This window comes from Cibotium barometz, chromosome 39, assembly GCF_041138505.1.
Source record: "Cibotium barometz isolate CiBa-2024 chromosome 39, ASM4113850v1, whole genome shotgun sequence".
In the NCBI taxonomy this organism is placed as follows: domain Eukaryota; kingdom Viridiplantae; phylum Streptophyta; class Polypodiopsida; order Cyatheales; family Cibotiaceae; genus Cibotium; species Cibotium barometz.
The window spans coordinates 23,598,152-23,613,892 of record NC_141084.1 but is presented as its reverse complement, the minus strand read 5'-3'; the positions used below and the strand labels follow the sequence as shown (position 1 = coordinate 23,613,892).

The 15,741-nt window shown below is 39.0% G+C and overlaps 1 protein-coding gene across 2 annotated transcripts; it reads right to left on the bottom strand.

Moving 5' to 3' along the window:
* Positions 1–3,488: 3,488 nt before the first annotated feature.
* Positions 3,489–6,941, bottom strand: INH3 (inhibitor-3). Of its 2 annotated transcripts, XM_086778517.1 has the most exons (3): positions 6,854–6,935; positions 6,239–6,686; positions 3,772–4,247 (listed from the first exon to the last, which is right to left on the bottom strand). In XM_086778517.1, the coding sequence occupies exon 2, from the start codon at positions 6,677–6,679 to the stop codon at positions 6,263–6,265; it is 417 nt and encodes a 138-aa protein (XP_086634643.1). In that variant the 5' UTR covers positions 6,680–6,686; positions 6,854–6,935; the 3' UTR covers positions 3,772–4,247; positions 6,239–6,262. The 2 variants fall into 2 exon arrangements, with proteins under 2 accessions (XP_086634641.1, XP_086634643.1); XM_086778515.1 differs by having other exon boundaries at positions 3,489–3,784; positions 6,239–6,941.
* Positions 6,942–15,741: the final 8,800 nt, after the last annotated feature.

Genomic DNA, 15,741 nt, shown 5'->3' with positions numbered 1-15,741 from the left:
TCAAAACGATGGGTCATTCAGGTCATCTAGAAATGTACTGGGAGGGTTATCGACAATGAGGCCCAATGCAGGTTTGTGAAAGAACAATGCCTATGTGTCTATATTACATGCACATTCCGTCTTTATATTGCAGATGGTGTGCATGGACATTGGGAAAAAGGTGGGCCCGTATAGAAGCTCCTTCTGGTGAAAATGCCTACACATTGCTTTTTTCAACACTTATTTGTTTGCTTGCTTTGACTCTTACACATGGTTTTAGATAGGGAATTGAGTGTTGATAGCAAGGATGGTTGATATAAGGCAGGTGTGAATGAGATTGCATTGTCTAGAAGCCTTGCGCTTTTAGCAGCTTGTTGGCTGGGATCCAATGGAACATCGGCTCTATTGGCCTCAAACTGGGGTTCGAAGCCGTTGCCTAACTCTCTTTGACTTTGGAGCGAACCATGAGCAGTCCATTGCCATGCCTCAAACAATGTAATACTCTTCACTCTCCAAGAAAAGGGATGTCGAAAAAATGTAAAAAAAAGCAGTTGAGTTGGTCAAATCTCAAGGTTGGAGAAATACACACACGGACACACCTTGCGCCCATTGCTCGTCAGACGTATTTGCAAGGTCGAGGGCTCTCTAGGCGATGGGCCGTATCATGGGCCAGTCATACCACCATGGTTCCCCCATCCACATATGTACCTAGAGAGTTAGCGTTGATGAGGTTATTTGTAGGTGCATGTGTTTGTGTGTGCCATGAGATGAGAGAGATAAAAGTAGTGATGCCCATAGTGAAATATGTAGGTGACGTGCAAGAGCTTCAATGCATGCGACCTCTGCTTTGACTCCAATTCAACACCAATAAAACCTCGCCCTGGTCGATGTATTCACCACCACGAAGAACCCCAATCTCTAGGCATCGTTCTAGCTTAGGGTATAACATCATATCGCACCAAGAAGATCCGGACCACCATCTATCCATGTAAATCATTCCATGGTGGTCTCGGCACTCATTCCACCAATCACAGGATGCATACCACTTCTACCAACTACTTAATTTTAAAGGGTCCCAACTATTTTGACAACAGAAGAAGGCCTTGCATAAAGAACTTCTATATTGTCTACACCTTTCGTGCCACCTCAATAAGCAGTCCACCACCAGGGCTACCCAAAGCTTCTCACTAATATTCCCTACATCCGGCTGCTCGGTCCCAAACCACACCACATAACCTCCTATGCCAACTTCCTGGAGTATTCTAGACAATCCACACCTTTCTTCTTGACATATAAAGTGGCTTGGATTAAATGATGCTAAAACATATAACACGGCCTTACCTTGTGCTTAATGTCCAATAGACAAAGCCTAAGAACTTCATGTACATACTTTCTTAAGACTAGTAATAGAGGGTTGACCATTTTTAAGCTTGCTCGATCTAGTGTGAAAACTAATCAAGGTAAGGCCGCTTTATATATTCCATGTAACCTCATATGCCAACTTCACAGCAACTTCACCACCGACTTGGGTGGCACAAGGACGCAGTCACCATTCGGAAGGAGGTATGTTAACCACTTTGTAGGTTAACATGGTTTCATCTATCTGACTTATCATAAGATGCTAAAACATATAACACGGCCTTACCTTGTGCTTAATGTCAAATAGACAAAGCCTAAGGACTTCATGTACATACTTTCTTAAGACTAGTAATAGAGGCTTGACCATTTTTAAGCTTGCTCGATCTAGTGTGAAAACTAATCAAGGTAAGGCCGCTTTATATATTCCATGTAACCTCATATGCCAACTTCACAACAACTTCACCACCGACTTGGGTGGCACAAGGACGCAGTCACCACTAGGAAAGGAGGTATGTTAACCACTTTGTAGGTTAACATGGTTTCATCTATCTGACTTATCATAAGATGCTTCACCATCTTACCCACTTGAACGGGCACTTTTCTTTTGTAAGATGATGCTGGAACATATAAAAGCGACCTTACCTTGTGCTTAATGTCAAATGGGAATTGTCTAAAAACTTTGTGTGCATACTTCTTTAAGACTAGTAATAGAGGCTCGACCATTTTTAAGTTTGGACGACTTAATGTGAAAACTAGTCACTTTGTATACAAGTTATTTCTTACAATAAGAAATACACAATCATTCCCTTGCAATAGAATACTTGTGAGCTCTTCTCTTTCCTCTTCTTGCTTACATTTATGCAATTAAACCTTGCTTGCTTGATGGCTGTATGCTAGATATGATTGTTTGTAGGGTTCTCTCTTGTATTCCCCACCTTTTGTGAGAGAGAACCATCTTACCCGCTTGAACGAGCATGTATCTTTTTAGAACATATAAAGCAGCCTTAACTCCTGCTTAATATAACATATAAGGACTTTGTGTACATACTTGCTTAAGGCTAGTAATACGTGCTTGACCGTTTTTAAGTTTGCCCAACCAAGTGTGAAAACTAATCACTTGTATATGACATTAAGTGATACACAATCATTCCCTTGCAATAGAATATTTGTGAACTCTTCTCTTCCCTCTTCTTGCTTGTATGTATACTATTTAATCTAGCACAATTGTTGACTTTGGAGGAGTTTCCTGAGAAGAAAGACGAGTTGGTAGAATGAGAGAAGCAAAAAAGCAAGTTTGACAACAAGTCACCAAGATGGTTCAAAAAACCCAAGGTGTTGATCGGAAGTTTGTAGAGGTTCAAGATAGACAGCTCAAGCTCTTTCGTATGAAGAAATTGAAGAAAGAGAAATGGAACCCTTGCCAAGGGGAGAAACTCGAAGATAGGCACAATATCCAACCACCTCTATTTGCCTCCATCTAGGCAAAGAGAGCTCTCCCTTTGTCCCATCAACAAGGAGCATCCCAATGGGACGACAAAGTGAGGACGCAACAGACGAGTTGATGCACCCACATCGAGAAGTTGCATTTACGATTTAAAAGCAAAGCCTAACAACACGTGCATTAGCAAGGCTAAGGTAAGCTAACTTAAACAAATTGAGTTCTACCAACCTTATCATTGAAAGTCTTGCTTTCTTAACATTGTTTTATTTTGTTTTCAAAACACGTGATAATTATAAAAGAAATGAGTACATCTCACAAAAATTGCATGGTTTTACATAAAATTTTAAAAAAACTTGATGTTTAACCAAATGTGACTTGTTTTAACAAGCTCAAAGAAAAGCTTGACTTCTAAATTTTCCTTTTTGACATTGATGTTTTTAATACAATGTAGTCTTTGTATCTTATGTTATTTTTCCTCCTCAACTTTTTTTTTTTTTTTGGGCCAATGTAACTAGTCACAATGTAGGGTAGAGGGAGATAACTCTTAATATTACTTTTTCATTATTATCTAGAATTGAACGCGACTGAAGTGGATCACTTTAATGAAACTATTCTCCAAATCACCTTAATGCTTTCAAAAAGATCACTGAAATGTAAAATCACAACAACCTTTAGTTTTATTTTCAAAATATAGATGACTCACATCAAGGACAACAAAGGCTGCAAGGCCTCACATATTTGACTCAAAATTTTCCATATACACTGTTAAAGGTTGTGAGAGAAGGTTGAGCATTACGAGATAATTGCACACTTGCGAGAAAAACTTAGCTAGAGTATGCTTGCACAAGGAGATACTTATCCAGCATACAACTTTAACTAGAAAAACTTAACTTCATGGATAATTTCTTTATGCCCCAAATAAAATGGCATTCAGTGCTGTCCGACTTTGTTGGTATCTCCTCTAGCTAAGTTTTTCTTGCAAGTTGGAACAGTATGGATCTTGTCCTGAAAAGATATTGTATTAGAAGTATAAATGTTGCTAGAGACATACGGATCAACCAACATCATCAAAGACAAAAATATTCATATACTAACCAGTTCTTCCCATACTACAGCATTCAGACAAATATAGTTCATGGTTGAAAACTGCTCTCCATGCAAGAAAGGTAATAAATCTTTAAAGTGATGATCTATCTTCTCCTAGACTTCAAAAAAATCCATCATCACTCACACATGGAGATCCTGTTAATAAGCCTTGAGCAACCCACACTCTGTTTGTGGAGTGGGTGCAGAAACTAGCACCATGCAATTTTGCTGCAGTTGGATTCTAAAAGATCTTTTCTTTGGAATCATCCAAGGTTATCAAATAAAGCACATCCTGATCACAAGGGCTTTACAAAAGCTCTGGAGAAAAAACCAGTAGCTGGTAGCCAGATGAAACTGTATGCAGTCACCCAGTTTGCAATGCCTGCTTGTCAACCAAATTAATACACAAGGTGGTGCCCAAGTGGTGAGAACAATGAGCATTATTTACAAGGGATAAAAATCGACATAAACCCTTCAATCTTGGGCAGTATCGAGCTCCAGTTTGTGGAGCTGCCTTAATTCTAACAAGCATACAACAGATGGAACAGTTCATTCATGCATGATTTAAAAATTACTTAATGATAAAATTCAAGCACCTTAACTATTCTACAGATGACAAAAAAGAAAACATTACACGTTATCTTTTCATGACAGTGTCTTTGCTTGTCTAATGAGAGAAAGCTGCAGGTTTTGACACGAAGCTAGAGTTTTAACACACAAAAGGGCCAACTTGATGTTAGAAAGCTCTCAAATAGACATAAAAGTACATAAACACAAAATGCAGGGCCACTTATTGTTAGCATATATTAGCTCCCGTTGGCGGCTTTTCTGGTGTTTATGGGGGGCATTTCTATGCTCAGGCATTCCCCATATTTCCCCCCATTTTTCTTGGCCCTTGATGTGGGTTGCCCACCCATTTTATGGAGTTTATCACCTATTTTCAGGTTGTGTAGGACATTAGGAGGCAGTCGGCCAGCTCATGTAGGAGTATATATACATGCTGCCCTCCTCCTCATTCCATCATCATTCTTGGTGGGCACCTTCAGCCCTCTGCCTACGGAGTCCAAAATGTGTAAGGAAACACCGGGAAAACTACAAGGCTATCAGCTCGAGGCTACTGTAGTTGGCCGACACAGATTAGAACTCAATAGGTCGGGTGGATTTATTCACCTGGCCAACAGGATTTATTCACCTGGCCGACAGCAGGTCGAGCAGGTTCCTTGCATGAGGAGAGCTTATCAAAGGCTCAAGCCAAGATCATTGTGGACATTCAGTCCCTTATGGACTGAGTCCAAGATCACCTTTTCAAGGTATGGCTTGCAGGAATTGTACTTTCTTTTTGGACTATATGAATATACTGAAACTCAGCTATCTCTCTCTCTTCTCTCCATCTTCTGCTAGAATGTTCCAAGGTGTTTAGGGCTGAAAGAAGACTCCCAAAGCTTCTGCATGTAACAATGATGCCATGGTGTCGACATCCCTTTGCATTTAAAACATTTGCATGGTGTCGACATCCCTTTGCATTTAAAACATTTGCATGGTATTACATTGGGACATTTTGACAACTATGCTACATAATTCGCTTTTCCTTGAGAATACCCTGAGGTGGTATGTGTTTGTTTCATTGAATATTATGCATCAGTTTCCAGTCCAAGTCAAAGAGCGCTAAAGCATTGTTCTAGAAATGGCCTATCAATGGAATGCAAGATAGTGTGTGCAAATCCACACACGTGTGTTTGTGGAGCAGGGAATTTTTATTATTATTATTTTGGGGAGGGAGGTATCCTCAGCATTGTGCTAGAGAGCACGCTCACTGCATTGCACACGTGTGACAAATTTTATGCGCCTTGCATCGATTTTTGAATTCAATCAAGGATGCGTTGAATCTAATGTTTCCATTGTATAAAGTTGAATCTCTAGGGCCACAACAATTTGTGCTCGATAATAGAACTTTCCCAAGGCAAACAGATGCTCATCCCCTTCAAACCCATGCTAGAAAAACTATGTGTTCTTTCCTGTGCACGCTCAAACACAGTAGCCCCGTCCGTAAAAGTGGTGGGGTCCCAGAACAATTTACCTTCTTGAAAACGTCATCAAAACAGAAAAACCTAAAGCAATCTGAAAGTCTAAGAAAACTTAGGGCAAAGCAATAGTAACTCCATCAATACAAAAAAGAAAGTAAGGATTTTTAACAGGGCGTAAATCTTACAAGTGCAACCGTGAAGGCAAGGACCCCATGACAATGGAAAACATAAGAAAGAAAACCTCACCTTTATCATGCTCTACGTATGCAGAATTTAAGGTATGCTTGTGTTAGGGACAGGGTTTTCAACAGAACAATGATAAGAAACAAAAAAAAATGATGTTACTCACTTGCAAGGAGGCAGCAGACGCTCTTTAGTGATTGTGAGAGCAGCAGTCCATCTGAGACAAGCCTTGTTCTCCATCAGCAGAGTGTCCTGAACCATGACAGGTAGCTTCTCCCTGAGCCTTGCCCTTGCCTTTGCCCTTGCTTTCATGGTCATGATCATGATTATCATGGTCTTCCTCGTCACTGTCATCTTCATCGAAGGACTTGTCTTTATGGAAGATGCAGCACTTTTTGGAGCTCTTCTTGTTCATAAACTCGTTGTCCACTGTGCCGGCCTGCCATGTGACCTTCTTCTTCTTGCGAGGGGCGAGCCACAGAGTGAGGACTTCACCTGCAGCGGCAGCGGCAGCAGCAGCAGCAGGTGCGACAGCAGAAGAAGAAGATGGTTCATGTACAGTAACGGTGACTGATCCACCGCCAGGTCTTTCCACGGTTTGTGCCATCGGTTTTCTAAAAGATTTAGGGTTTCTTAGATGATGTAGGGTTTTCAAAAGCTTCGATCTAGCATACCCTTGAAGAGTGCAATTGCGGAAATTATGCCACAATTTCCAGGGTTTCGTGCTTCAAAATCTAATCCACCTGAAACTCGATGAAGAGACTGGAAATCAGAGCAGTACCTTCTTGCAATTAGGGTTTCCCGTTTGCTCGAACAGTCATTCGGGTTTGCCGTTCGCTCCGATACGAATTCTCGTGATCTGTAATACCTCTTTGAGATCTATATATATATATATATATATAGTTTGAAAAAATTAAAATAAAACCTACATTTTGAAACGTTTATTCCTTTTTTTTGAGGAGTTGTTTTTTCGTTCATTACAGCTTTTTTTTTGGACAATCATCATGCCATCTTAAGGATGGAGGAAAATCAATGTGTTTTTTGTAAATTTTTATTTTATTTTTTTTGGATTTGATATAATAATGTTAGCATTTCCTGCTTGTGCATGTATAGTTATTGTTCACAACAAGAATTTAATTGTTCACAATAAGAATTTAATTATTAAACAAAACAAGAGTGAAGGTTTATTGTAAATTTTATTTTTAAAATTTTTAGGCTTATAATATAAATTTACAACAAAAACACATATAGTCCCTTTCATAATAAGTTTATTCAACTTGCTTTAATATCTCGGAATTGTTAGTCTTTATTGCTTTGCTGGAATGGTTTGTCTCAATATAAAATGTTTACAAGTTATCTCCCGTGAGTCATACACTAGCTCTTTACGATTGTAGTGCATGATAAGGGTGTTGATGACAGCCACAAGGAGGGGCATCCCTACAACACAAGTGTTGATGATAGTAGTCATAAGGCGGGACATCCCTATAACATAGGTCTAGGTTTAGTGAATGACAAGGGTGTCGATGACAACCACAAGGAAGGACATCCCTATGACACAGGTGACATCACTACAAAGTTCTAGTGCATGACAAGGGTGTTAATGACAATCAAGGAGGGACACCCCTACAACAACACAAGTGATTACATTACAAAAATTTCCAGTGCAGTGTTGATGACAGTTAAGGAGAGACATCCCTACAACACAAGTGATATCATTATAAAGTTCTAGTGCATGATAAGGGTGTTAATGATAGTCAAGGAGGGACATCCCTATAACATAGGTGATATCATTACGAAGTTCTAGTGCATGATAAGTGTGTTAATGACACTCAAGGAGGGACATCCCTACAACACATGTGATACCATTACAAAGTTTCCAAAGCATTCCTGCAACACAAGTGATATCATTACAAAGTTTCCAAAGCATTCCTGTAACACAAGTGATATCATTACAAAGTTCCCTGAGCATCCTGTATTCTCATACTTGCTTTCTTTGCTTGACTTAATCATTGCCACCTTCAGAGTTTCGTCTTCAGAGGCATTCTTAGAGCACAAAGCTAAGTTGTACACCTATGGTCACCCAAGTGTTATTTGTGGCCTCTTCTCCCTCACAATAGCATGTGTATAAGCTTATTGTCGCGTTTTAACATGATGGTGCATGTTCAGCCTTGTTAATGCAAGGTACTTACCTCGGTGTGCAACACCAAGATATGCCAAAAAGGCATCTGAGCCATACACACTCCACGGTCATTGTGTAAACATGGCTGCTTCTTTGACTGAGACATAATATACATGAATCACTAAGATGAAAACAAAAGCCACAAATGGACACTCACATGTCATGACATCTTGCCCAATCAGGAGAACTGATGAAAGAATGTAGCTGAATATCACCCGCCTTAGCATAGAATAGCCCAAGGGATTGAGTGCCATATAAGTATCAGAGTACTCGCTTGGTAGCTCTTTCCAATGCTTACTTCCAAGATTGTGCATAAACTTGCTCAATTGGGAGACCCCAAACTAAATGTCTAGCCTTGCATTGCATGGATAGATGAGGCACCTAACAGTATGTTGATAAAGTGATGCATTAAATGGTTCACCTACATCCTAGAGATTGAGCTTAGAACCTATCTCTATTGGTGTAGCAACAAGCTTACAGCCTTCAAGATCAAATTGTGTAAGCAGTCTCTATATGTACTTTGACTACAACATCATAATACCATCATCACAAACTGTGTAAGCAATCTCTGTATGTACTTTGACTACAACATCACAATATCATCATCACATTGCATAAATTATATATACCTTGACTGCAACATCATAATACCATCATCATGTTACATAAATTATATGCCCAAATAATAATTCAATAAGCCCAAATCTATCATCTTAAATGACACATGTGATTCAGCCTTGAAGGTTGAAATCTTCTCCTCATTAGAGCATGTGAGCAATGTATAAAACGATGACCAATAAGGAATCTTTAAACCTCTTAACATAGAGGGTTCTCTCAACAGACTATTACAAAAACCATTTGCAACCAAGTATATATTTTTCTTTTGATACCATCATGCTCTGGGAGCCTACTAAGGCATATAAAGCTTTTCTTATCCTGCATACTTTAGACTCATGTCCCTTTTGAACAAAAAACACAAGGCTAAGATATATAAACCTCCTCATGTAAATCACCATTCAAGAAAGCAGACTTGATATCCAACTGGTGTAGATTTCATCCATGCCGTGCTGCTAATAAAGTAGTACACCTGATTGTAGTTATATGAGACATGGGGGCAAATGTATGGCCTTCTCTTAAGCATAAGCCTTTGTAAAACCCTTTGCAACACCCTCTGTAACAAGCCTTACCTTGTAGTAGGCACAACACTACTATTAGCTTTATGCTTAAGCTTATAAACCCACTTTGTACTAATAGCCTTTTTACCATAAGGCAAATTTGCCAAATACAAAGTGTCATTTTTTAGGATTGAGTCGTACTCATCCTGCATGGCCTGCATCCAATGATTATGTTCATTGCATATAATACTGGCAATGAGAGCATGATCCACAAAATACAAAGTGTCATCTTACTCATCTTACATGACCTACATTCAATGATCATGTTCATTGCATATAATATTAACAATGAGAGCATGATCCACAAAATAATAAGATATAAGATTGGAACCTGCACGTGTCCTATTATGCAAAGAAGTAGCTAATTTGCTATTCCACAATGTACACCATCTGTTTTAGCATACATGATTGGAACCTGCATGTACCCTACTAGGCAAAGAAGTAGCTAATTTGCTATTTTGTAATGTTTGCAACAACCATTTTGGCATACTCTTAGACACATGTATGGCTACCCTTTCCTCATTCACTGCATCATCCATAATTGCCTCATCAATAAGCTGATCTGTGGACTAAAATTTGAAGTGATTTGTAGCACCTTATTGAGCATTCATTTTCTCCACATATGGCTGACAAAGGTAGGAGTATCAAATATGTCATGTGAGCATTCATTTTCTCCACATATGGCTGACAAAGGTAGGAGTATCAAATATGTCATGTGAGCATACATTTCAACAAAGACAATATTTACTCACCAAAATCCACTTTGTTGTTGGATAATACTAGAGCCTATACCCTTTACTTTGTGAACTGTATCCCACAAAAATGCATTTTAGTACCTTATCATCCAACTTATTGTGTTGTTGCCCAAGCAAAAAAGCATAAGTAATATAACCAAAAACATGCAAATGAGCCAGAGAGGGCTTCTTGCCATTCCAAGCTTCATAAGGGAAATTTGTTTGCAAGGCCTTGGCTGTTTAGCACATCAGTGCCACACATAACTATCTCTAACCAAAAAAACAGGAGGCAAATCCTAGCATTTAACCATGCAATGTGCCATCTTTATGATAGATTTATCTTCTCAGCCACACTATTTTGATGAGTTGTGTAAGGCACTATGCATTGATGCTTTATGCCCCTTTCAGCCATATATGCATGAAACTCCTTTGATATATACTCCCCTCCTCGATCTGTACTACAAAGGGTGCCAACTTTATATGCAGATATATTTTTAGCCATAAAAACACTATGTCTAAAGCATATAAAAACTAGTGACTTTACCTTTAAACGGCGGATACACCAGGGTGTAAAAGTCACAACATGGAGATATCCCCTGATTCAATGGTGTCCTCATAGGACCACATAAATCACTATATATAAGCTATAATTTCTAGATAGCCCTTAATTGATCCATCTTTTGAAAATGATGTCCATTGTATCTTGCCCAAAATGCACCCCCTACAAACATGTTTAATAGGGGCCTCAAGCTTTGGTAACTCTAACACCATCTCTTACCTTTAAGGCACAACAAACAACAAACTACCAAAATTCAAACGATAAAGTGGGCATGCCATAGCTCCATGTCATTCATAGCACGTGTGGTAGTAACTAAACAAGCATTATGTGCCAATCTGTCATACCTATCCAACCTGTAAAGCCCAAGCTTAGGGTACTAGATATACTACAATGATGTCTCCATCACTCTAGTCATGAACTATATGCCTGTCATCAACAAATTTAACCACTAGGCATGCCCTAGCAATGGTAGAGATTGACAACAAGTTCTTTTTAATGCCTAGAATAAACAAGTCTTATGAGAGAGTGATTGTTCCACCATTTACAATGAGTATAACCTTGGTCATAACTACAGTGCATAATTCATCATGTGTATAGTTCATTGACTCCTCCTTTTTAGCACTTGGTGTGCTAATGTATCAGCCCCATAGCCATGCCTAACTCTCTCTTCTTCTCCTTCTCCACAATGGCATGGCTTCCAACAACAATGGTTGCATTATTTCCTTTCTTCTTAGGCTTATCACCCCCCCTTTTCGGCCATTCTTGCTAGAAGACTATAGTTGCCTTGAGAAAAGGCTTTGCTTTTACCTTTTCGACTTTTAACAGCAAATGCTTGATCTACCAGTTTAGTTCTGCCAAGATTGTAGACGCCTTGAGAAAAGGCTTTGCTTTTACCTTTTTGACTTTCAACGGCACATGCATACTAGTTTAGTTTTGCTAGGATTGCTCTTCTTATAAGAACACTATAGCCAACTCATCAAATGTAAGGGCATTAGGGTTACCCTTCATCATGAGTCAAAGTGTGGATGCAAAATCTTGGTATGAATCTGATAAATCTATGAGAATAATAGACACCAATGAAATGTGTGGCCATCAATGCATGTGTCTATGTATCCCTACCATCCCACTTGGCTTGTGTCATTATGGGAGGTGCGGAGACAAATGCCCATAGCTACATCTGAATTAGTATCACCCATCCAAAGTACATGTACTATACTACACGAACAAGACAGGGCATGCCTCAATACCAATAACAACATTCTCTAGCCCTTTGGTAAACCAATACATGATGTATTATATAGGACCGCCAACAATTTGTTGGTCCCTTCAAGCTTATCCTCAAAGGGGAAAGTGTCGCAAATACATCCATTTTAGCCTTCAAATAACAAATCCACACAAAATATAACTATTCCAACAACTTGCATAGGTACTGTCGTCAATGCCCACTAAAAGCAATTGACATGGCTGCCAATAGATCATTGATAATGACGAAAGTTGCAAACTATATGAAAAATGGCAAAGTGTAGAAATGTTACTCAACGGGGATGCAAAAGTCGATGATAATAATGACAATACTAACAAAGTTATTGATGATAAGCTCAAAGATGCAATGTTGATGATGACAAAGAAGGATGTTAGCCCTATCTATACACCAATTGTATGCTGTTGCAGTGGAGAAAACCTAAAATCGAACAAAGATAGTTCAAAAATGGACACTCCCCCAAAATGTATGTGAAAACCTTACATCATACGAGCAAGCCTTAAAATGGCCTGAAAGGTATAAAAACTATGTTAACATAGTTAACACATTATAGGGTATAACTTCTCCACCTAATAGGATGGCTTAATCTAAAACAATTAGAAGAGCATCTCAAGGAGGTATAACAAGGGAGTGAGGGCCAAGATGATACTAATAGTCATTTGCTAGAGTGGTCTATCATAGGTGCATCTTAGGCTATAATGTTGGCTTAGGGCTTGAAGTTTTACACAAGGGTAGGTATACAATACAATGAATGGGTTTAAACATAAGGTGGGAAAGGTTCCCTCTTCCATTATTTAGAAGAGATATTCCGATGATTGGCCCTCCATCTTGGGAAGCTCCTTCAACTGGTTCTTCTCTTTCTTCTTTGATCATTATGTTTGTACTTGAGTGTTAGCTTAAGTCTTGTTTTTGTTTGGTTCTTTTCTTTCTTTGATCATTATGTTTTGAGTCTTAGCTTAAGTCTTCTTTTTGTTCCAATAATCTTTCTCAATTGGCCTAGTTTACCACAAAAGTTGCACTTTTGGCTCTTGGCCCTTTGGTGAAGAATGCTCTCTCCTTATGCGTGATGAAGATCCACCCACTTTGAGTTTGAGTCTTTTCTCATCTTTGATCAAGGTTACTTTAATGTAGGTGAAGGTAAGTTCAGCTAGATTTTTCAAGGTAGCCACTAAATTCTCCAAGGTCAAGCTTTTAAGAGGATTGCTATGCATCCTCCTCCTCCACTAGAGTTGTAACACATGTAAGTTGTTGCATATGACACTGCTCATTTTGTTTAAGTGAGCTTGAAGTGAGTCACTTTGTTATGGAAATGAGAATTGTGGAATTAATTATGGAATTATTTGATATTTTATATGGTATTTATGGTACGCTCATTTGCCGCATGGTCGTGAGGAATGACTGGCTATGCATGAGAGCGTGGAGCAGTGGTCGCATCGTGTCGGGTGGATAAGCGAGATTTGATGTGTCTTATATTTTTGGTGAGCAAATCAGTGCACAGAGTAGCGTGGGTGCGATGGATTTTGGCTGGTGTGCGGCCGTCGTATTTTTATGTGCGATGATGGTCGCCCACCCATAGTTTCATTTAATTAAATTGCTACAATTTTAATGTAAATAGATAAGCTTGGGGACCAAGTTACTTTTTGATATTAATGGCCCAAAGTGGAATGTATCAAGCTATATTTGTGAGCATTTGCTTTTTGCTAATACATAAACACATGCATAAGGAAGCGTGCTCACTCATGCATGGGGGGAGATTGAACCCACTCTCTTTGTCGTGCATAGTTGCTATATTTATCTCCTTCTTGTTTATTTTTGCAAAGCTTGAAGCTATGGTTATGGTCATAGTTCCTCCACATTCATTTAGTGTTGATTCGTTGAGGCCGCACATTTATTTAGTGTTAATTTGCTGATTGAGGCAGCATGTTGATTTAGTGCCAATTGAGGCAGCACATTGATTTAGTGCCGATTCGCCGACGACTGAGGCAACACGTTAGTATGAGGTTGGCTACCCTTGCTTTTGTTTATTTCACATAACTAAGGACAATTGCTTTTTAACACTGTGGTATGTTATGGAAATGAGAATTATGGAATTCTTTGATATTTTATATGATATTTATGGTACGTTCATTTGTCACATGGTTGTGAATGGCTACGCACGAGATCGTGGAGCAGTGGTCGCATCGTGTTGGGTGAATAAGAGAGATTTAATGTGTCTTGTGTTTTTGGTGAGCAGATCAGTGTGCACAGAGTAGCGTGGGTGCAATGGATTTTGGCCGATGCACGGCCGTCGTATTTTGATGTGCGACGATGGTCGCCCGGCCATAGTTTCATTTAATTAAATTGCTACAATTTTAATGTAAATAGACAAGCTTGGGGACCAAGTTACTTTTTGATATTAATGGCCCAAAGTGGAATATATCAAGCTATATTTGTGAGCACTTGCTTTTTGCTAATACATAAATACATGCATGAGGAAGCGTGCTCACTCATGCATGGAGGGAGATTAAACCCACTCTCTTTGTCGTGCATAGTTGCTATATTTATCTCCTTCTTATTTATTTTTGCAAAGCTTGAAGCTATGGTTATGGTCATAGTTCCTCCACATTCATTTAGTGCCAATTCGCCGACTGAGGCAACACATTTATTTAGTGTCAATTTGCTGATTGAGGCAGCACATTGATTTAGTGCCAATTCACCGACTGAGGTAGCACATTGATTTAGTGCCGATTCGCCGACTGAGGCAACATGTTAGCATGAGGTTGGCTACCCTTGCTAGATTATTTGATATTTGATATGATATTTATGGTACGCTCATTTGCCACATGGTCATGAATGACTATGCGCGAGAGCATGGAGTAGTGGTCGCATCATGTTGGGTGAATAAGAGAGATTTAATGTGTCTTGTGTTTTTGGTGAGTAGATCAATGCATGGAGTAACGCGGGTGCAATGGATTTTGGTCGGTGCACAGCCATTGTATTTTGATGTGCAACGATGGTCGCCCACCCATAGTTTCATTTAATTAAATTGCTACAATTTTAATGTAACTAGACAAGCTTGGGGACCAAGTTACTTTTTGATATTAATGGCCCGAAGTGGAATGTATCAAGCTATATTTGTGAGCACTTGCTTTTTGCTAATACATAAATATATGCATGAGGAAGCATGCTCACTCATGCAAGGGGTGAAAATGAACCCACTCTCTTTGTTATGCATAGTTGCTATATTTATCTCCTTCTTGTTTATTTTTGCAAAGCTTGAAGCTATGGTTATGGAGGTTTATTGACAGCACACTTTCTTTAATGTCAAATCCAAAAAAAACTAACTTTTCAAACTAATTTTTGTGCTTGGCAACAAACACTTTTTCTAGTTCATCCCATGTTTCCAATGCAATGTGATGGATGAAACTATCTCCCATCCCTAATGCAATGATGGTTAGGGCTCTCTCATCTCTTCCAATCCAAAGACTTTTCTCTTCTCATTCCACTTTGGGACACTTCTCTCTTCCATTCACAATCTCACACCAAACTCCATCCTTCATGAGTACAAATTTAAACTTTACTTGCCATGTATTCACAATCCCCAAAATTCCATCTGTTATGAGTACAAATTTAAGCTTTACTTGCCATGTCTAGAAACTATAATGAGTAAAAATTTAAGCCTTACTGGCCATATATCGAAACCATCACCATTAAAATTTTATGAGTGGAGTTGTCATGATTCCTCTATGAGGATGGGAAGGTCTTAGCGATGGAATGACCCA